The 22,139-nt window shown below is 59.8% G+C and overlaps 1 protein-coding gene across 2 annotated transcripts; it reads right to left on the bottom strand.

The window, feature by feature from the left end:
- Window positions 1-1,642: 1,642 nt before the first annotated feature.
- KRABD3 (KRAB domain containing 3) lies at window positions 1,643-22,061 on the bottom strand. 2 transcript variants are annotated; one of them, XM_037035554.1, is made up of 18 exons: window positions 21,814-22,061; window positions 17,259-17,385; window positions 16,692-16,805; window positions 16,070-16,204; window positions 15,280-15,435; window positions 14,323-14,454; window positions 14,018-14,206; window positions 13,039-13,194; window positions 12,165-12,374; window positions 11,517-11,690; window positions 10,928-11,101; window positions 10,674-10,706; window positions 9,084-9,236; window positions 8,434-8,607; window positions 7,580-7,852; window positions 7,415-7,498; window positions 5,584-5,745; window positions 1,643-4,070 (listed from the first exon to the last, which is right to left on the bottom strand). In XM_037035554.1, exons 1-18 carry the CDS (start codon window positions 21,823-21,825, stop codon window positions 3,151-3,153), a joined length of 3,378 nt encoding a protein of 1,125 aa, XP_036891449.1. In that variant the 5' UTR covers window positions 21,826-22,061; the 3' UTR covers window positions 1,643-3,150. The 2 variants fall into 2 exon arrangements, with proteins under 2 accessions (XP_036891449.1, XP_036891450.1); XM_037035555.1 differs by lacking the exon at window positions 10,674-10,706 and having other exon boundaries at window positions 7,580-7,792; window positions 21,814-22,059.
- Window positions 22,062-22,139: the final 78 nt, after the last annotated feature.

The raw sequence follows: 22,139 nt of genomic DNA, 5'->3' as shown, positions 1-22,139 counted from the left end.
CGCTGCTCCTTGGCTTCCCTCCGAAGGTGCTGCCCAGCAGCTTGAGCTTGCGATTCACATGAAAGCAACATTGACCCCCCAAACACTGGGAGGCCTACCAATGTTTCTGTTTCTCTAAATGTTCTGGAATTCTTGTGTAAGAACAGCCTTTAGGTCCTGCTGTGTACTCAGTGAGACCTACTGTGTGTCAGCCATTTTCAGGATTTCCCATTCACTTGAACCTTTTCGAGAATTCCTGGACACCATAGGTGCTTATTACATAGTAGCGGTTATCGTTACTTCACCGCTTCTCACTGCAGGAATTAGGGAGGAGGCACCAGCTTTGGACTTTGCTGCTCAAATGGACTTTGTCAAGTAAAATGTGAAAATTGAGGAAGGGTATTTCTGGTAGGTGGACAGCAAGAAAAGTGCATGGGCTTCAGTGGGCACGGGGGGAGCGAGAATTCCAGCGAGGTGATGTGAGGGCCGTGAGAGAGAGCAGTGTGTGGTGAGGCTGCGGCCAGCCCACCTGGGCTCCAGGCGCATCTCCCAAGGATGCCGCTCCCATGCCCCTCCCCGCAGCGCCCGGGCCTGAGGAAGAGAAATCTGGTGACAAGACACGTACACGTTCATCCCTTCACGGCCCGGCACTCTACACATATCTCCGCAAAGAAGTACATGAGATATTGCCGGTGCAGTGAGGCCCTTTGTAGTAAGCAGGGAGAAGGGCTGAAGGGAAACGGGGAAAGGCCCCCAAAGAAACGGTTGTACAGTTGCGCCAACAAAAATAATTCTCAACACAGACTCTCTTGGAAACTTAAAAATATACTGATGACACCCTGGTTGGTGTGGCTCAGTTGGAACGTCGTCCTCCAGAGCAAAAGGTCGCTGGTTTGCTTCCTGGCCAGGGCACGTGCCTGAGTTGCTGGTTCGGCCCCACTCAGGACACAAGTGAGAAGCAGCTGATCAATGTTTCCCTCCCTCCCTCCTCCCTTCCCCCTCTCTCTGAGGTCAATAAGCATGTCCCAAGGTGAGGATAAAAACAATTTTGGGGGCAAAGTTGCTTGAAATCTTTTAATTTTTATATGGTCTGTAGTAGTGCGCGGTCACCTCTTTGTTCCTGAGATTAGTCATTTGTGTTTTTTTAAAAATTGGTGAATGATAGCACAAGTGGGTCAATTCCGCTTTTTGTTGAATTCTTGTTGGCTTTCCTGATTATATCTAATACACGGACGCTATTTCACAAATTTTTGCTTATAGTCCCTCAACTCTTTCTGATTTCCTTTGCTGCCGTGTGCCTCCTTGCGGAATTCCTTGTCACACACTTGTTCAGGGCCCCCCACTTCTGAGTACTGGCTTAGCTCCCCCTCCACCTTTGGCATGTGGTACTTCCTCATAGTTCAGTTCAAAGTATTTCCCTTCTTCATTGACACACGGGTTACTTAGGAGCATAATTCTTACCTGAAAATGTCTCTTTTTTTTTATTGGCTTCTAGCTTAAAAGCTACGGTATGGTCAGAGAACATATGCAGTAAAATACTTCCAAATTTGTGTGACCTCCCCCCAGGGTTTACTAGATGGTCCAGTCTTGTGACTGTTCTGCATCTGCTCAGAAGGAACACGCACTCTGTCGTCCTGCAGAGCAGCGTTCGGCTCACTCACCAGTCCAGCCAGTTTGGTGGAATTGTTCAGAGCCTTCCTAGGACTCTGATTCCTGGAAAAGGTGTGCTAACATCTCCCAAACACGACTGTAGATTGGGATGCTTTCCTTCCAGGTCTTTAAATGTTGGGGTCCGCAGGGGGAAATGGAATGCATGAAAACAGACACAACCCACAACGCTGTGGGCACAAGAGAAGGCAAGAAAGAAGGGGGAAACCCCCAGAACTAGTGGGACGAACATCTGCGAGAGAAGGCAAGTCCAAACCCAAACACGTCAGTAATTTTATTATATGTAAATGGACCCAGGAAGGAAGAAAAAGTCTTGTCAAGCTGGATTAACGAATCAAATCCAACTATAGGCTGTTGACAGAAGCCACGTCTGAAACCCTGGCACAGAAAGGTGAGAAGTCAATGAGCCGACTCCATTTGGAGGCAGCTGTGATGTCATGGGGTGTCACAGACACTGCCCCCATCGTGGACTCCCTTCCACTGGACCCCTTAGGAGTGGCCTGGAGCCCTGGAACCCTGCTCTGATTCTGACAGACGGGAACGGGACCTTCCCTTTGTCACCTGCAGTGGCCTCTGGCTGGCAGGTGGCTGAAAGAACACAGATAGAGAAGGAAGGCCCGTGCCCAGGCCAGCCAGGGACTGTCCTTGGGCTACCTGCCAGGATGGTGACAGGCAGAGGCAGAGCCTTCTCTGCCCTCCCCCTCCAAACCCCTGGAATTCCTGAGTTCAGAAAGGCCCCCGTTTCTCCCAGCAAAGCGACATTTCCTCATACAGTGGGCGAAAGTGTGGGACACACCCCCAAAGCCCTGAGCTGCAGATGCCTCACCCCAGTGATTCTGGGAGGGTTTCAGCAAACCACCGTGAACGTTTTTGGTCCACATGGCCCTGGACCTGTGGGATGAGTATGGCTGCAGTTCATGAAGCATCTTACCACTCATTTTATGACTTACATTCTTAAAAAAAAATTGAACTTCCTGTAGTCCGATTAAATCTGGACCACCTGGACTGGACTGGCCCCAAGTGTCCTTGCCTGCCATGCCTGCTTGTTCCAGGACTGGTGACCTATTGGCCACGCCCTGGTGTGGACCCCCCAAGTCCCTTTTTGCCAAGGTCCCATCCCTTAGCAAATACCTTTGCAGTTTTTAGAATCTGCACGGGCAAATCCGACTTAGACCAAGGAGTGGAGCGTTCCCCAAGGGAAATCTCTGCCTGTATCCACCAGGAGAGTGAGAGGCCCTGCCTTCCCGGCGCTGAGAGCAGGAGGGTTGGGTGTTGGGAAGGGGGGCCCTCATGGCACCCCTGGGCACAAGTGCTGTGCACTGGTGTGTACGCCACCTCCGGCCTCTGAGTCTGGCGGCAAAGACAGGACAGAAGCAACATCTGAATGAATCTGAGCCGAGCGAGTCAGAGGTGTGGCTGAGGAATGCACCCCAAGCTGCGGCCCCACTGAGCAAACACATCTTGGAGTCTAGGGCAGTCAGGCCAGGAGGGACGCCCAGTTGTTCACAGCCCTGAAATGGGGAAGGCTTGGCTGGAGCGGCAGGTGGAGGCTGGCTGGCCCCTAGGAGAGGCGACTGGGGACAGGGCGCCCTCAGGGCTGAGCTGATGAACACGGTTAGGGGCCATCCACCCTGGGTTCCTAAGTCCTCCACCCCACAGTTCCTCCTTGAGGGCCCTCTGGACCCCTGCTAACAGGCCGTTTGGGTCCTTGGGCCAGTTTGGGGTCTCCAGTGGCGCAGCCGCTGCAGCTGGGGGCTCTGCGTCTGCACTGGAGGCAGGAGAGGCCATCCGGGGAGGGAAGGCAGCAGGCACAGAAGGGGCAGGGGGGCTCTGGGGGCCCCCTGTGTGTCTGAGTTGGGGGTGCACAGTGAGCACAGCACGGCTGCACGCTGAGGATGGCGGATGCTGGGAAGGGCTGGAGCTGGTTCCAGAAGGTTCTGCCTGGGGGGCGTCTGGAGGCAGCTGAGGCACCAAAGGCAGTGTCCCCCGGGAGAGGCCTGGAACGTCGCCAGCCCTGCAGCCTTCTGCCTGGCCCCGCAGGATCTTTGGTTTTGGCCTGGTGGGGCCCTTCTGCCCCCAGTACAGCAGGTGTCTGCGAGCAGGGCGCTGAGCCCAGTGAGGTCCCCGGGGAAGGGACCATGGCCAGGAAGCCTGGCTCCTTGGCCCAGGGCCCCGCGGGCGCCTCCCCAGCCGACCCACTTGGGTCCTCACTGTGGCCACTTCCTGAGACAGGCCTGCCAGAGCTGTGGCGAGCTGATCCAGCTTCTCTGAGAGGGCGGCACTGAGGCTGCGGAGCTCCTGCCGAAGGGAACTCCCACAGGGACACGGTGGCCGTGGGGAGGCAGGTGGCAAAGCAGGGGAAACGGTGGCCATGGGGGGCAGCTCCGGAAGGCCTCTGGGAAGTGGCCTCTCTTCAGTTCGGGCTAAAACCAAGGCAGGGATGTGGGATGAGCGTTTTCAGGCTGCCACGACCTTTCTCTCTCCCCAGGGGGCCCCTGAATCAGCGCATTGGCACTCTACCTCCCTAAGGTCCGCCATTACATGGGAAGGAACCGACTCAGGCTGCAGAGGTACTGACGACAATGCTCACGACATCAAGAGTGGCCACGTCTCCCCACTGTTCCCCAAACTCGTGGGCAGGATAAAACCACAGACTGGGTCTCCACAGTAACTAAGATTTCTTAGGACACTGGACTTTCTCGGAAAATGGTCAGTAGGTTCTTGCGCCATCTGGGGGACCAAATGGCACCTAAACCTGCCCTGGGGAGTCCGTGGGCAGGGCCTGGAGAAGCCTCGGCAGAGTGCCTAAGGCCATGGACAGGGGCTGGAAGACGCCCCGGGGGGGTGGGGGGGTGGGAGGGGCGTGGGAGGGGGTGGGGGGCAGTCCGACCTGGGGCCTGGGGTGATTGGTCAAAAGCAAAGCAGCAGGGTTCCCCCCTCCCTGACTTTAGTCCTTCACATCCAGCAGTTATAGATCCAGAGGGTGTTGGGTCTTAAATTACTTCAAGAAAAATCACCAAGTCCTTCACCCTAAGTGCCCTCGGAACTGGTCTCCACCTCAGGCAATTCCCGGAGAAAACCTGTGACCACCTCAGGCTGGCGGGGCAGACCCGCAGTTCCCTCGTCCTCCTGGGCCCAGCCTGGCTCCTTCCTCCTGTGTGCCCCTCAGGGGCTTCAGCTGGAGGAAAGGGTGGGGCTGGAGGGGCCACAGGGGCTGCAGGAGCCCACTGCCCACTGCCCACGTTCGAGAAGGACCTGACCGAGCACAAGCGACCTGCTGCTGTGGCAGGCACACTTCTGTCTGAGGGAGAGGCGCACGCCTGCCAGCCTTGCTCTTAACAGACCAGCCACACCTGCAGCGACGGCCACAGCAGGCGACCCTGCAGCCTCCTACGAGGGTCTCCATTCTTCGTGTCCCAGAGAGGCCCAGGGGGCCGAGCCCACATCTCTAATGCAGTTAGGGAGGAGCTTCCCTCAGGCCAGGTCCGAGGTGGGGCCCCTCTCACAGCCCTCGGGATGCCGCGGCCAGGTCACACGGCGAGACCAGGCCTCCGTCCACATCTGCTCTCTGAGGTCCACTCAAACTCCAAACACTGATTCTGGGGGCATCTATTCTGGCACACGCCTCAGTCTCTGTGCCGCCTCTGAAAGGCATCTATCTATGCTTTTATGGAAAAGCCAGCCACTTCTGGAAGAAAACACTGACATGAAATAAGCAACCTGGGGTGAGCTCGAGCTGAGACTCTTCCGACCTATGACCTGGACCAGCCGGAAGGGCGTGAAGAACAATCCCCCGCTGCCCACCCCACCGAGCCGTGACCCTGCAACAAGGGGCTGGCTGAGCAGCGGGCAGGGGCTGGGGGGCCGTGCACATGCCCGCCTCTGTGCCTGCAGGGCCCCCCACAGCTTGAGGGGCTGGGGCGCCCACAGGTTCACCTGCAGCACTGGGTCTTCTGTGTCCAGGCCCTGGGCCTCCGGATTCTTCGCTAATCCTGGGCTTCCGAGACGGGGGCTGAGGGGCTGAACCCAGAGGCGGGCAGGGCCCTGGCCCGGGCCTTTTCTCTGGCCGAGGGGCAGGGCAGAGGCTCCCAGCCGCTCCTGCGGAGAGAGCACAGAACACGTCAAGTGTGCCTGTGTGCTGTTTCGACAGAGGCATTCTCACACGGGACTATTTGGACATGATCTTAAAACATCGAACTTAATGGTTAAGTTCTCAAATAACGGTAATAGGGATGCAAGACAGGCACATTCAGTCCATTGGGGAGCCTGACTCTGGCCAAACAGCCCAGGAGGGCCTGTGTGATGGGCTGGGCCAGGGACAGCAGGTGGGGAGGGCTGTGATGTGCAGGTCCCACGCCAGCAAGGCTCCAAGGGGACAGGCTGGGGGTACCCTGCAGGCCATGGGGGAATGTACGGCCTGTGCCCAGCCCACTGGGCTCTTTCCCACCAGCCCCGCTGGGCAGTGAGGAACAGCCTGGGCCAGCAGAGAAGCCAAGGACAGCATGGGGCCACCAGCCTGAGTTCAAAGGGAGCCCTGTTCCCTGACCAATCAATCACCCCACCCTATTTGAGTGCTGCCCGGGGGGTTGGGCCAGCCCGGGGCCTCCAAGCATGCTTCTCTCCTGGGCAGCTGGGCTCCGCCCCCCCGTCCTCTCCTCTGCTTTTCCTGCCGGGTCAATGGCTAGGTCAGGCTTGGCCCGAGAAGCAAGGCGGCCTGGGTAGCAGGCGGCGTTTCCAGCTTCTCTGACAGGACACCCTCTAAGCTCTCCCAGGTGCATGAATCTCACTGTTAGCATTTTGTTTATCGCCAAACTAACAATGAATATTGTTATCGTTACATACACATACACATACGTCCACACGCATACATACTAACTCCCTGACACTTAGCTTTGGATGGCTGAGGCCTCCATTCCCAGAGACAGCCACCTGGGGTACACACATGGCCAGGATGCAAGTGCTACTAGGTGGTGGTGGGGAAGGAGCCAGGCTGCCCCAACTCTATAAGGGCCCCTCGTCCAGAAACTAGCGTGCCCTAGATAACTGGCCATCTGAGTGACCCCCACTTTTCCCTTTCTGTGTCCTGATTCCTGCTGTTACATTTTAAATTAGCCAATAAAGAGTGAACGGGCCAAGCCCTGGACACCCCAGCACGACAGTGACAGGCACAGGAGCCCAGGTCCTAGCACACTTTCTCTCTCTGCCCATGACCTTGCCGCATGCCCCGCAAGCGCAGGGTGCTGAGGCCCGTCCTCAAAGTGCTCTGAAGGGCGTGGCTGAAGCACATCCTGTGATCACAGGCAGCAGCAAACAGTGGCCTGGCCCGGACCTGGCCCCAGAAAGGGGGTGGAGGTGGAGCATCAGTGGGGCTCTCTCTGAGAAGTGTGGGGGACGGGGGTGCGTGCCCTGGGCCTTCCGGGACAAGAGCATCACTGTCCACAGGCCAGGGCCTCACAACAGTGTGTGTGTGTGTGTGTGTGTACAAACATCATTAAGCATATACAATGTGTGCATACTATGCACGAAACATTATACCCCATACCCATCAAGTTCATTGCCAGGCTTTCTAATTAAACACACTCACTTAACACTTCTGGAACCCTCTGTGCCTCAAGAGCTCCACTTTCCCTCTCGGATGTGACTCATGGGGAACTTGAGCATGACAAAAGTAAAGAACTTTCTGGCAAGAGTCGGGCAAAGTGACAGGTGAGACTCAGAGAACCCAGCCTCCTGGGGACAGGCCCCTCCCAGGAGACCCCAGGCTCACCTGCACTGAGACCAAAGCGCTCCCTGGGCTCTGCGGTCCTCGGGCCTTCGCGGGGGCTCTTGCTGCTGGGAAGAGGGTCCCTCTCTGCATCACAAAGCTGGTGTCAGGGTGGAGGCCCCAGCCAGGGGCACGGCTCCCTGCCTCCTCCCTCCCCCCGAAGCTTACCAGGCAGGAGGGGCTGCCAGAGCTCAGGCTCCAGCCTTGGGTCTTCTCCTTCTGAGCTGCTGAAGCTGGAGCTGCAGCTGGAGCCAGTGCTGGGGCTGGGGATGGGGATAGGGCCGGGGCCGGCCAAGCAGGCGAAGCGCAGGGGCCGCCCGGGCAGGATCCCCTTCAGAGAGTTCTCCAGGCAGTGAAGCGGGGAGGGCGTGGTGGCTGCCCCTGGGCAAGTGACGACAGACCCTTCTGTGAACCAGCCTGACAGGGAGGAGGAGCTCCTGCCTGAATGAACAGGCACACAGCCCAGTCAAGGGCTGCAGACAAACCCCAGTAGCCCCAAACACCCTCTCTGCTGAGACGGCGGACAGAAGTGAAGCCAGAGCCCGGCTAGGCCCCGGCCCCTCTGGAAAGCCAGCTGGGAACTTTCCAGAAATCTGAAGGCCCTAAAAGCCACTAGCAGCCGGTCCCAGCCAGGCCCCAGGCCCTCCTGCCCTGCTCTCCCAAGACCGGTCGTCAACAGCAGAGACGGGTTGCCCACAGGAGGGCCCCGAAGGCCGCTCTTGTCCAGCGGGGCACTAGAAGCCCCACACAGGGCAGAGCCACCCAGCACCTCGGCCAGCCGCAGGCAGGCTTCCGCAGCAGGTTAAACTGTGTGCCAGAGCGGCAGGGGCCCTGCCACTGCTTCTGTGCTCAGCCACAGCCTGGGGAAGGGCTGCAGCCCAGGGAAGGGGTGCAGCCTGGGGCAGGGGTGCATGACGGGGAGGAACAGAGGCACAGAGAGGGGGGGCGGACCTGGTTCCTCATGACAGACTGTATCTGGAGGGAAACATGCCAGGAAGTGCTGGGGACAGGTGTCAGCTCACCATCTTGGAGCCACCTCCACGGTCCTGGCCGGGTGGCCCCATGGTCTCTGAGCCCTTGCTGGCAGCAGGCAGGGATGCTGCTGGAGGAGAGAGCCTGTGGGCTGGCTGGCCACGGGCTCCTGGGGGCCGCGTCCCCCCTGAGGTTGACTGGCTCACAGGCCTCGATTCGCAGTCCTGTTTTAACGAGAGGCCTGTCAGCCCTGCAGGGCCCGTGTCAGCACTGAGGAAAGGAAGCTAATGGACAGAGGACCGCCCTTGCTGTGCCGGGAGCAGCACACACGCCCGCCACGTAATTCTCCTGGATCTACAGACCCACCCCCTAGACTCCCGGGGCCCCGCAGCTTAGTGACTCGCCAGACACCAAGGCACATGGGGTCAGCACAGCCACCATGGGAAGACCCTCCTCCCAGGCCAAGGCTGGGCTCAGGCCTGAACTCGGCAGCCGAGGGCCTTGCCCTGACTGCACCCCACGCAGAGATGGGCAGCCCCTGGCTTTCCGGTCTCACACTAGCCTCTGCCCCGGGGCGTTCCCAGAGCATCTTTTCATCTCTAGGGTGAATGTGGACCTGCCAGGTTGGGGGATACAGCACCTGGGGCGCCAGCACTGGACACCTTTTCCTGCTCCCAGACCCCAGGCAACCATGCTTTACCTTCCTTGTCTGCCGTCCAGCTCTTGGGCTCCATTCTCCGGGGTTCTCTGTCCCCTGCTGAGGACCAGGACCAGGCAGGCTGTGACCTGGGCACAGGTATCTCTCTGAGACAATTCTCCAGGCCCTGGAGTGGGGCACTTCCGACTGAGATCCCTGTGGAAACCAACGTGTGCAGCCTTAGTCGGGGCTTGGCCTCTGCACTCCGAGGCCTCGCCTGCACCGAGTCCGGGGCAGCTGGGCCCACGGGCGGAGGCACAGAGCGCTGGAGCTGTCAGGGCAGTACAGGGCCCCCAGCCCGTGTTGGTGCGGCTCCAGCTGGGCCAACCCATCTCGCCGCCTGCTTGGAAGTCAGGTCAAGGGGCTGTGATGAGAGAGACTGGCTGCAGGCACAGGGTCAGGACACCCAGTGCCACCCCTGTGAGAGATGCCACCACCCAGCCTCACCCACAGGAAGGCCCTGGGGCCAGCAGGGAAATGCTAAGGGCGCCCTCTTGGGTGTGACAGGGGAGATCCAGGAAGAGGAACACTAACTCGGTTCAACCAGGAAACAACCGAACTGCAACAATCACGTTTCTACTGAGAGCTGTGGAGGCGACAGAGCGCTGGCCGGCAGGTGGGGCTGGGACGGCCAGGTGTCGACCAGGGGAACCCCAAGTGTGGTGCTCCCCAGGGAGCACTGCTGAGTTCTGGGGTGACAGAGAGCACAGGGGAGCTGGGCTGGAGGCTTCTGCAGGGCAGTGTGAAATCTCCTTGCAGCCTGGGCTGCTTCGAAGACAAGGTCCATGCACAGAGGCAGCAGGAGAAAGATGTGCTGAGCCCGCACGGGAAGACCGCGCAGCTGCTGGAGCACAGGGCTGCTGCTAGCGTCCGAGACGGAGACGGAACCGACGTCAAAGACCAACGTGGAGACAAAGAGCACGGTGGCGGAGTGGTGCACAGGACGCCACCGCTTGCGTGAGGGGACAAGCAGCGCAGCCACGCAATGACTCTGGAGGTGAGAGCCCACAGCGGCGGTGGCTCAGGGAGGGCCACAAGTGCTGGAGGGGGGCAGGGGGAGGGTGACATCACCTTTCTTACCTAACCTGCCGTGGCTTCTGAACAAGACCATGTGATTCTATCAGCTATTTAAAACCAAAACTTTCAAAGAAAGGTCGGCTATGTTTTGGGAAGAAAAAGTCCCCACACCCAAGGGGCTGCTCCCTGGTAGGGTGCAGGCATCCAGGCCACCCAGACACTGGAGGGCCCTGGGACTGTCCCATGGGTCCAACTAGCCTGCTGCAAAGTCTGGGCTGAGCCCAGGGCCTGCGCACCAGCAGCAAGAGGGCCAGGACACGGGAGCCCCGGGGGCCAGGCTCTGTGGACACAGCAGACCGAGGCCTGTGCTTCTCCTTGTGGGGAGAAAAAGGTCAAGGAGGAGCCCTGGAGAGTTTTGCAAGATTCTAAAGAGGTGACAGCTCACCACGGGTGCCTCAACGCAGAGGGGCCTTGGGAGACACGGGTCACCCAACACGCTCTTTAACATGGTTTTACATGAACCCCACATGGTTCTTTTCCCAAGTCAGAGTTCAGCCTGATGTCCCAGGCACTTACTTCTTTGTGGCTGAGATAAGGAAGGATTTGACGCTAAAAAAAAACCCAAAACCCTTTTTATTTTTTAAGAGATCTTAAGTGTTGTCCTGACAGGTGCCCCACCCAAACAAGTCCTGTGTCACCCTGTCTGGGTGCCCCGGCTCTGCTGCCAGCACTGTGCACAGGGTCCCCACCGGGTGCGCTGGATGCCACGGTGGGCGGGGCTGCCCCCATCTTCCCCAGGTCGACCCTGAGCCTCAGGCCAGCCAGCTCACCTTTTCCAGGTCTGCGCCCCCGGCTGCCGTCGGGGCTCTGGAAATCGGGGTCCCCGTCAGTACTGCTGGACGAGGAGCAGCTGGTGGGGGTGCTGCGGGGCCCTGGGGGGCGGGCAGGGCTATCCCTGATGAAGCCCTGCAGGCCCAGAGCCAGAAGGGGCCCGGCCGCCGCTTCTGCAGGGAACAGCACAGCTGGCACCAGGGGACCGCTGCTAGGGAAGAGGCCCCTGGGCCCTGAGCTGAGGGCAGGCAGGCGCCCGAGACCTGCCCCGGAGGCTCCTCCTCCGGGGCCTCCCCTTTGGTCAGGGCACTCCTGGCGTTGATCAGCACACCACAGCGCACTACCCCATGAGGCCCCACCACCGGCCTCCTGGGGCTGGAGGGTGAGGAAGAGCCCTTAGAGCAGGCAGGGGGCAGGGAAAGCGTAAATGGCTCCCACTCAGTTTGGGAGTTGTCTGGGGGCGGGTATGACGGGGGGCAGCGGTGGGAAGGGAGAAGGACGTGCACTCGAAGGGGCCCAGGACAAGGAGGGGGGACCCTCCCACTGTCCTCCCAGGACATCGCCACCCCAGTCCAGGGCCCGGTCCACCTTGACTGTGCGGTCCTCGGGGCTGCAGCTCGGGCCTCGGAGACCCGGTGTCTCCCAGCTGGGGGCTCCGGAACCAAGAGGAGGCCGGCGGCTGGGGAGGCAACGACCCACTCAGGGGAATGCCCTTCAGACAGGCCTCCAGGGCTTCCAGGGGCGAGCTCGAGGCACTGCTGGCTGGGACAGGGGAGACGGCCCTTCACCACCTCTGGCAGGTCCCCTGGCCTGGCCCCTGGCTGGCTGCCCCGCCCACCTCCTACTGGGGGCCAAGTCCTGCACCCAGCGTGGGAGCCTACCAGACAGGACACCCTCCTGTGGGGCCGTAGATCTGCTCTGTTTGTACAGGGGAGATGACAGCAACTGTAGCCCCAGGTCCTGGGGCCGGTGGGGAGACCTACTTCTGTGCAGTGGCCAGTGCCCTGACAGCAAGGAAACCTCTGCAGATGAAGGTCCTTCCAATGGAGGGCTCCCTCCCTGGGCGAGGCCAGGATGAGGAGGGTGTGGGTGAAAGGATGGGGTTCACTGCTTGGGGAGGACAGCCGGGCTCTCCCCCGTGCCCTGGACCTGCTCCTTCCCCTCAGGCATGCAGAACCTTGCTGGGGGCGGGGGTGAGACCCCCCTCAGGACTCAAGCCCACGAGTTGGGCCTCACCTTGAGCTGCGGGGCCCCAGCTGGCCCCTCGGATGCTGCTGGTGTCTCCGTCGCCCCGCTGGCTGCCAGTGGCACAGGGGCTGTGGGGCAGCTTGCGAAGTTGACAGGATGCAGGCGCTGTGGGGCTCTGGGCCCAGCTGTCCTCCATCTTCACAGAGAGCACTCGGCCAGCACCAGGGCAGGGAGGAGGGGTCTGCAGGGGTCTGGGCCCTGTGGGAAGCCCCTCATGGGGCCCTCGAGGGTTAGGATGGGGCTCCCGAGGCTGCTGGTCCCCACCGCAGCCTCACCTCTGAGGCAGTCACCACTCAGCCACCAGCAGATGGCTCAACTCTTAGTCCCCGTCCTCTGGCAGCCTCCCCCCCGCCCCCTCCCCCTGGGGCGCCTCCACAGGAGCCAGGACAGAACTCCCCAGGCAGCCCCAAATCAGGCTCCTCCCCCAAGGCCAGCACACCTGTCTCAACTCAACTTTCTCCTGAGAAGCCACTGAGCACAGGTGAGCTGCCATGTGTGGAAATCCTACCTCGGCCCACACAGATGAGGGCCCCAATATCAGCATTAATGCCCTGAATGTCTACGGACGGAAGGTCTTTCTTCTGCTCCCCGTCTCCCTCCCTCTACACCACCTCCTTCTGGAATTTGTGGCTTCTACTTTAAGAGCCAGTCTGGGAAAGGATCATGAACTGATGGGTCACCTCCTGTGTGACCAGCTCCATTTATGGTGACAATCCCCGACTCCTGGCCACTCTGAACAACACACAGACATGTGGCCTGCATGTCACACTGCAGAGGGTCACCCACGGCCCTGCTTGGAGCAGCAGCAGCAGAAGGAGTGGACAATGTCCAGGGCCCATGCAGCCCAGCCTCTGTCCTTTACCTCCAGAAGTCCTCTTCCAGGCCCCTGAATCTTCTGGCGGCCGTGGGTCCCCCACTCCTGAAGGGCTGGGGTGTGCGTCCTGGGCCACCGGGATCTCCTTCAGGCAGTTCAGCAGACCTTGGAGGGGACAACCCCTGGACGCTGCCTCCGTCTTCACTGTAGGAAATAGTAACACATTTTCCCCCTTAGCTGGGCATCCTCCGTCTCAGGGACAAATAAGAAGTGGACAACCCAGGTAGGCAGGTAAAGAGGTCAGGGCCAGAAATCTGGAGGGCTGGGTCATCCCGCACTGGCCAGTGTCATCTTGGTGGCAGGTGTAAAGTCACTTGTCCCCACGCCTCCCAGACAGGTCAGAGAAGGGATGGGAGACAAAGGCAGAGTGCACGGTGTGTCTCTAAGTGCAAACCAGGGAGCGGCAGCTGGGTTGCTGTTTGTAGACCCTGAACGGGACATATATGGGGGAGGCCCAGCCTGTGCACAGACACATACACACGTGCACACACGCACACATGCTGTGCCTGAGCCTCACACAGCCCTCTGAGGTGGGAACAGTAAGTCCCACATCTTAGGCCCCAAGGCTCCGGGAGCCTTCCATCTGCACAGCCGACAGGTTCCAGACTCCAGGACAGGTGCTCCGGCCCCACCACGCTGCCCCGACCCCCCAAGGCCACGCCAAGTGCCCCACCCAGTGTCGAGGTGAAGTGGCACTCAGCACCCCCTCCTCCTGGTCCCCAGTGGAGGTGAGTAAAGAACACAAAAGGGCCCTGGGTCTGCATGGGTTTTCGTCACCAGCTGCCCAGTCGCTGCTGTTGGAAAGCCACCCGGCCCCAGAAATATGATGCTGAGGACGCAGGAGCAGCCAAGCTGGGGGCGACCCTTTGGGAAGACACTCCACTTAGAGGGAAGTATCTAGAAAAAGCCAACTCGGGTTTCAGGGGCTTCAGCAACCTTGGCCTGTGACGTGTCCCCCTGGACTCACCTCCGCTGCCACCACCAGGCGGGCTCCCGGGCCCCGGCCCCACCCCGGTTAGCCGGGCCAGGGCCAGGCCAGGGCCAGGAGGCAAGCATGGGGCTGCCTCGGGCTGCTGGGGCCCCGGCACAAGGATTTCCTTCAGGCAGTTGATGAGGCCTTGCAAGGGGCTGTTCCCAGGAGAGGTTCCCGTGGGACCTGCAAGATCAGCCAGGGTCAGTGCAGCCCTGAGGGTGGCAGCCAAGGAAGGACGGGCATCTGAGGTTCCCCCTCGCCTGTGCAGGAGAATGGGAGGGCCAGCGCCAGACTCTCACCTGCCCCCAGAGTCTCCCTCTGCTGTTTCCTGTGGCTCTTCCTTCTGCCCGGGCTGCCAGTGGGAGGGCTGCGCTCCCCGCCTGGGGCTCCAGGGCTTTCCTGCTCTGCAGGCCCTGGTGTGTCTGCAGCTTCTGCAGCAAGAGAGACACAAAGGTCTTTCCAGCCCCTGCTCCTGACCCTTGGGGAGGTGCCCAGGTCTGGTGCCCACAGAGGGATGGACCTCTCCTGCCCTCAAGCCCCAGGGGGCAGCCAAGTCATGGGAACTTCATCTGGTTGCAAAGCCAGCTCCTTTCAGGCTTGTTGTGTGTGTTGATGGGGGGGGGGGCTGCCTGGGGAAGGTGCCCTTTCCTTGTTCCTCCCGGTGACTGTAAATCCCAAGACTATTCACTCCCAATGCCTGGGACCCTCCCCCAACTCCAGCCTCGGACTTGGGCTCCACAAATGACAGCAGCAACCTCAACGTGCAGGACCCCCTTCCCCACTGGAGCTTCTCAAACGTGGGGACATGGAACCCCAGAGCAGACCTGCCCGGTGACACCCGAATCCACAGGCGAAACGGGGCATGTTTTTCAGGAGTGCTGATGTTATCCCACATTAATTTAAAATGTTTTTTAATAAAAATGGACATTCAAGCAAAGGCAAACTCTGCCAGAGTTTTGCAGAATGAAGTGAGACCCCGAAGAAAGGCTGATGGCTGACTTTCACACCCGCAGCATGAGCAGCGTGAACATGCAGCGTGAACATGCAGCTTGAGCATGCAGGGCTCCAGGAGCAGGGCCCCACGGCACTGAGCACCGCCCCCCTCGCTGGTCCACAGATAGGGGGCAGAGCGCTTGTCCCACTCCCCAGGGAGCCGTGCCCATTTAGCGACAAGTATTAGAGAAAATGAACAGGGTGTGGGGTCCAGACCCCCCCAACTCCAGGGTTGCGGCTCTGCCCCGCTGGGTCACACTCACTGATGGGAAGGGGACTTCCCTGCCCCCCGGCTCCGGGCGACCCGCTGGACGATGAGCTACTGCTGGGCGTGCTGGCCAGACCGGGCCGGCCGACGGGCGGGTCTGGAGGGCAGCTGAGCAGGCCTTGGAGAGGACAAGTCTCCATCGTGAAGGCTGCTGCGGGGAGGAGGGGGAGGGCACCAGGAGCTGAAATGCAAGCCCAGCAGTGGGTCAGATGCTCCTAACCCTGTCCCATTCCTGCCCTTCCTCGGCAGGTTCCACCAGTAACGGCCAGGACGGCAGTAAGCTCTGCCTTGTCACCCTGAGCTCCGAAAGGCGGGTCCACAGTCTCAAAGGAGCCCTAAGGCTCGGGCTGGTGGGCACAGACCCCCCGAGGAGGTGAGGCCTGAGAAGAGAAGGGGAGTGAGCAGGGCTCAGGGCAGGAAGGGGAGAATGGGGAGGCAGGAGAGCTCGGGGTGGAGGAGGAACTCTGTCCCCACTGGCCACTAGACAAGGCACAGCTTCCCCTTCCTCACCTACAGAACAGACACTGGCTTCACCTGCCACGCAGGGCACAACGTGACGGGGCCACAAGGGTGTGGGTGAAGCCATGTAGAAACCACTAAGAGAAAAGTCAGAAGCCGCTGTCATATCACCTACCCACGTGTTAGAGGCAGGGGTGCCCAGGAAATGGGGCAACTCCACCTGGGGCCTGGCAGCAGTAGGCAGCCACATGGCACCGGCTACAGGGGCTGCCACAGTTTGAACTCCCCCTTGCAGACGGCAGAGGCTGCCCTGCTGTCCAACTTACCCTCAGGGCTCGGCTGCTCCTCGTCGGGGCTGGCTCCCCCACTCTCAGGGCCGACTTCCCCGAACAGGAACCCCGGGATCTCCTTCACCAGCTGCACCAGCGCGGTGAGGTGCAGGCTGTGCTGGGGTGCTCCTCCTGCCCAGAGGCCACAGTGAACCCCCACACCCACACCAGTGCCTCGTGTGGTCCCCCCACCACGTGAGCAGCAGCAAAGGGGAGACCCGTGGCTGGCAGATAAAGAGGCCCCGGGCTCAGGCCTGGTGACATGCCCACGGGTCAGCCAGGCCTGGGGGCACCTTCAGGGGCTGTAGCTGGGCTCTGCGTGGGGGGGGGCAAGAAAGGGGCCTCCCGAGGCCAACAGTCCAATGGCAGCTCCGAGCTTCTCTGAGCAGGTCACGCCACCGACAAGTGCACCAGCCCACGGGAACGAGGGGTGACAGGTCAGGGTGGGGCTGGGGCCACCAGCTTGACAAGGTGGGGAGGGCTGGTGTCACAGTGTCCAGTGAGGAGAGGGGCTACGGGCTAAGGATCCCATGGTGGAAAGGACAAGAATGAGTCCACCAGGGCCCAGGCTGCCTGGGACATCCAAAGGGGCCTGGCCTCCGTCAACAAGGTTACTCACCTAGGGCACCTCCCCCCAGAGGCGCCTGTCCCTCACGGGCTTTGCTGCTGCTCCTGGCTCTGCCAGGCTCAGAAGGAGACAGGAAGGCGGAGAGGGGGGCCAGCTCAGCTGTCCCTGAGAAAAAAAGAGAGACATTCCCCCTAGAACAGAAGCTCACCTCTGCCCGCCAAGTGCGAGCATGCAGGCAACCCTGGCGCCCACACATCCACACACCTGCTCACACGTCTTCCTGTGGCCACCCAAACCCCAAGGACCGCCGAGCGCCAGGGCCTCGGAGGCCACCTTGCTCAGTGTCTCCCCAGCTTCTTAGCACCCCACCACAGTATATCCAGAACCTTCGTGTAGTCCAGAGAGATGACAATGGCACTACAGATCAGTGAGGCCACCAGCTCAGCCGAAAGCCACCTCAAATGCTGTTCCTTTCGTAAATGGAGACTAAAGGCCTGGCAGGGGGTGGGGTGAGGGGCCCCCCAGGGAGACTCTGGGTGTGCTTGGTGCTTGGAAGCCCCCCTTCCCCTTGCAGCCACACCTCCCCAGAGAGGGCCCCGGGCATGGCCAGCTCCTCACCCAGGGAGACCAGCGCCTCGTAGTTCTCCTGCATCACGTCCCTGTAGAGCTCCCGCTGCCCCTCCCCCAGCAGCTGCCACTCCTCCTCCGAGAACCGCACGGCCAGGTCCTGGAAGGCGATGGGCACCTGTGGGCACAACCTCCGGGGAGTTGGCTGGCTCCATTCCCCTGAGGCCAGGTGCACACCGGGGAGCGGGGCGCAGCGAGTGTAGGGTGGACACCAGACACACAGGACCAGGCAAAGGGGCAACAGGGAGATTCACGCTCCTGGGACAGTGACGGGAGTCGGCTGCATCCCTGGAGTGAGATGCTGGAGTCCTCACCCCAGCACCTGTGAATGTCGTCTTATTTGGAACTAGGGTCATCACAGACGTAATTAGTTAAAATCAGGTCACACTGGACTGGGCAGGGCCCTTCACCCAGCATGACTGGTGCCCTTGTAAGAAAAACAGAGGCCCTGGCTGGTGTAGCACAGTGGATTGAGCACGGGCCTGCGAACCAGAGGATCGTGGTTCGATTCCCAGTCAGGGCACATTCCTGGGTTGCAGGCTGGTTCCCTACAGGCCAGCTCCCAGCAGGGGATGCATGAAAGGCAACCATACATTGATGTTTCTCTCCCTCTCCCCTTCTCCTCTAAAGATAAATGAATAAATAAAATCTTTAAAAAAAAGAAAAAGAAAAACAGAGACACATGGACACAAGAGGCGGGCACGTGACAGCAGAGGCTGGAGTGATGCAGCCATGAGCCTAGGACACCTGGGGCCCCCAGAATCTGAGTGACTGAATCTGCAAAATGTGACACAGGGATGAGGGGAAACCACTGTATATGAAAGAATCGGCCGTTCTGACTAATCTCTCTGTCCCTGTGGGCGTGGTCCCTATAAATCAGTTTCCGTAGGAACAGTAACCAAGGGTATGAGGACCCACATCTGATCCTGCCAATCAAGAGTTCCACCCAAGACACCCCTACACCCAGGATGGACTTGGAGGCTCATTTCTTCTCCACCTTCCGAAGCTCAACACAGAGCTGGCTAGGCAGGTCCACACTGATCCAGGGAACAGGCTGACGGCACAAATACACTGAGCTACGCAGGGTTCACCTTTCTAGCAAGGCCACTTCCCAACCGGGGACATTAGCTGACCCCTCCAGGCCCCTCTCCATGGAACACCGGCCGTGCTGTGAATGGCAGCCAGCTGGGACACTTCCCTATCTGATGACGAGAGCTAGGGCTCGTGGGCCCGTGGCTGCTCCTTTGCACGTGTGGTTTCCCTGACACATCCATTAAGACGTGTGTGGCGCGCAACCACCACACAGCCAGCCCCTTGGCTCCGGCTGCCTCTCTCCCCGGCCTGCCTCTCTCCTCCGCCCTCTCTAACTTTAACACCTACATACTGGCTGCTAAGTGAGACATGTCACACACGGGCTCTGACCTTGAGGGGCCCACAGGTCAGCAGAGGCGTGATTCTGACATGTTTTTCAGAGCACTTCAGATCTCCTATCTGATTAACAAAACAGCCCTGCACTGGTGACACATCTGTCTTGCGTGAGGGGGGAAGGGTCTGAAGCACGGACGGGTGAAGCAGTGAGCCGAGTGGGCAGACGGCCTTGGGGCCAAGTCTAGGGCTCCAGCCTTTGGACTGAAATTGTGGTTCCCCTTCCACTGGGCTTGACAGTGACCACAACCAGTAACAACGAGGTTGGTAAACAGGAAACCAAGCACCCGACATTCGGTTTTCTAATGGCCCTCTTGATAAGAGCTGAACATTTAAACAGATTTGTTCAAGGTGGTGATGGGTAAGGGTCCTGAGCACAAGGAATGATCCTGTAGCCACCGCTACATGGCGCGGCCCTGGTTGGAGCGGGAACAGGGAGCAAGGGCCGGGCAGAGCCGAGCCTGGTGCTGCCGGAGGAGCCAGCTCAAGCCGGCACACAGCACCTGCGCAGTGAGCCAGTTGGAAAAGACTCGGTACCCTTGGCCTCACCCATCAGCAGCTCTTCACAACAGAACCGACAAATCAAAGGGCTTTGAGGTTCCAATGACGTACCTTGCCGTTTCGGATTTCCCACCTCACCCTAGGTCCACTAAATCACGGTTTACTGCTTTTTGCACTTAGAGATAGGCGTTTTCAAACTTCCCAGGTGATTCTGACATGCCGTCCAGTCATGGACGAGTGGCACCTGCCACCCAGAGACTGGGTGGCAACTGCCTGATCCCCTGAGAACAAAAACTCCCCTGGTGAAATGGCCCCTGGGCCCCCTTCCTCTCCCCAGGCACCAGTGGTCCAAGACAGCGTGTTTACAAACTAGAAATCAGTCGGCTGCTGTGGACCTTGAAGGAGCAGTGAACATTTCATGCCCATTTCCAGCGGAAACAAAGTAGCTCATCGATCTCTCCTTCGGTGCCTTCAGTAACGGGTGCCTATCCCACTCCCATCCGCTGGTGCTATCACTGGCCTGATTCCGCAGTTACGAAGTTCTGGGCACAGACAGGGGATGGTGCGAGGGTTGGGGCTTGCCCTCAGGAGCCAGGCTGCAGGCCTTCCAGTCCCTGCTCTGCCTCAGATTGTCTGTGGCACGTCTCCAAACTCATCTCTAAGCCTGGGATCACAACCTACGTCACGGGGATGCCGGGAAGATTAAGTGAGTTAATACAGGAAAAGTGCCCGGAACAGATGCTGGGACATAGTAAGTGCTGTGATTAGTGTTACTGCATCCAAATTCGCCTGCTTAACACCCAGCTGCAGGTGGGTGTTAAGGTGACAGCCTGCCACCTCCCGCTACACAGCCTGCGCTCTTTCCCACACACTCCAAGCGCCTCCTTATCACCCAGCTAATATACCCAGCTCTTCTAGACACCTGGAAGGCATAGCTCCCAGGCCTTTCACCACTGCGGCCTCAAAACAAACTCTTCTATGATGAAGTTCTTATAAAATGGGAACAAAAACAGACTGTGGCCAGGGTAGGCATCCCATCAGTGGCCTCCCTCTGCCCCGCAAAAAGCAGAGAAGTGAGAGGTGTGTGTGCAAGGGAGTGAGCAAGAATGAGGGTGAAAATACCAAATAAACCCGTCTCTGACTTGCAGTCTGGACCCACCACCCTCCTCCCGCCCTACTTCACCCTCTGGGCTCTCAGACCACCGCCCTCCCTCAACCAACGAGATAGAAGCTTTCTGGGCTGATCCAGGATTGCTGTAACTAAGCAGCCTACTGGCTCACTGCTGCCGTGCTGGTCCTCCTAGGACACCCCTCCACGGTGTCACCAGCCCAGCCTGAAAACAGCAGCTTCGGTGTCCACAGGCCCGGTCCATCTTTCCCCACCCTTCCAGCCTGACCCATTCCCCAGGCATGCCTCAGGCTTGGGCTCCCAGATCACACCCTGCACCCTGCTGCCCCCCAACTTGTGGGCCTGCTCACTCGTCCCTGGGCTTTTGGGGGTGGCACCAGGCAGGAAGAGAGGAGGCCCTCCCTGCTCCTCTCCATCTGACTGTGCCCTACTGCTCCCCAAGGCCACTCCTGGCCACCTTCTCCATGTGACTATACAGTGTGAGCAAACACTGCTCCCAGAACATCGGATTTGAAAGATCAGTGGTCCAACCCCTCATTTTCTAGAAGAGGAAACTGGAAAGACGAGGCCCTAGCCTCCTCGTGGGGTCAGTGGGCATTCCAAGTACAGGTGTTCCTGGACCGCTAACTGGACTGCCAAACCTGCAAGGGAAGCAGCCCCTCTCCCACAATGCCCAACAAGCCTGGCTGCTCCTTCCTCCCAAGAGTTTGTAGGGCATTAATGACACCGAGATCCAGCACAGTGACTGCTCCACCTGGACACAGCCTGCCCCAGACCCAGTCCCCATGCTACACCCCCCAACCATGGAGTCTACGGCTGCCTGAGATTGGCCCAAGCTCAGGTGCCACCCTGATTACAGAACTCGCTCCAGGAGCCCACCAAGAAGAACGTGTGGCGACTCCCCACCGGTATCACCCGGTTTTCCTAGCACCCTTACATAACTTGTCCGAAATGTGCCCAGGCTATGACAGATGGGGCTTACCTTTCAGCTTTCGGAGCTGTACACTTTACCTATAGGATTAAGGCTGGGAGTGGTGGGCATGGACCTAAAAGTAATATGTCTCCCCCACCCCCCAAAGCAGAAGCGAGGTGTCCGTTCAGTAATAAAAGTATCAGATTTACTCATTCTCCTGAGGCCTTCCTGCCCACCCCTCCCAGGATAACTTACAATTAATTAAAATTAAGAGGCCAAGCCGAGGGAGAAAGATGATTATCCCAAAGGACCGAGGTTCCAAAGGTGGAGAGACGCTCCTTGTAGGTGTATACTGGAGTCGAGTAGTGGGGAGGGGTCACCAGAGGACTGGACTATAGCGCACGACGTCCTGCGCACCCGGGGCCGCGCGGCCCCGTACTGCCGGATCCCAAAGTCGGAGGCTCCTAGGCTCTACCCGCCGCCCCCAGGGGCCGCGCCGAGCTCGGGGAGGTGACCGACCCAGGAGTGCATTAGTGCTTTCCGTCCCTAGCTCACAGCGGGGTCCCGGCGCGCCTTACCTGGTTCGCCATCCCGGACTCAGCCTTCGCTCCCAGCTTCCGGCACGGTTCCCGTCGCTGGCTCCCCCACCCGCAGGTTGTGGCGCGACCCTCTGCAACCCGGGCGACAGAGATCCAGGGGAAGGCGCGGAGTAGGCAGGGCCGGGGGCGCGGACCGCAGAAAAGCGGCGGGAGGAGGGCGCACCGCGGCCAGTCCCACGCCTCGCTTCCCTAGAGGGGTGGTCCTGCTTCCGCCCAGAGACCCCGGGCCTCGGAGGCCTGCGGGGCGCAGGCGCGAACTACACTTCCCAGAGGGCGCTGCGGCGCCGGCCGGGGGAGGTGCGAGA

The sequence above is a fragment of the Sturnira hondurensis genome, unplaced genomic scaffold (genome assembly GCF_014824575.4).
Source record: "Sturnira hondurensis isolate 20B ecotype Veracruz unplaced genomic scaffold, ASM1482457v3 Scaffold0022464, whole genome shotgun sequence".
In the NCBI taxonomy this organism is placed as follows: Eukaryota; Metazoa; Chordata; class Mammalia; order Chiroptera; family Phyllostomidae; genus Sturnira; species Sturnira hondurensis.
This window is presented reverse-complemented; position numbering and strand designations above follow the sequence as displayed.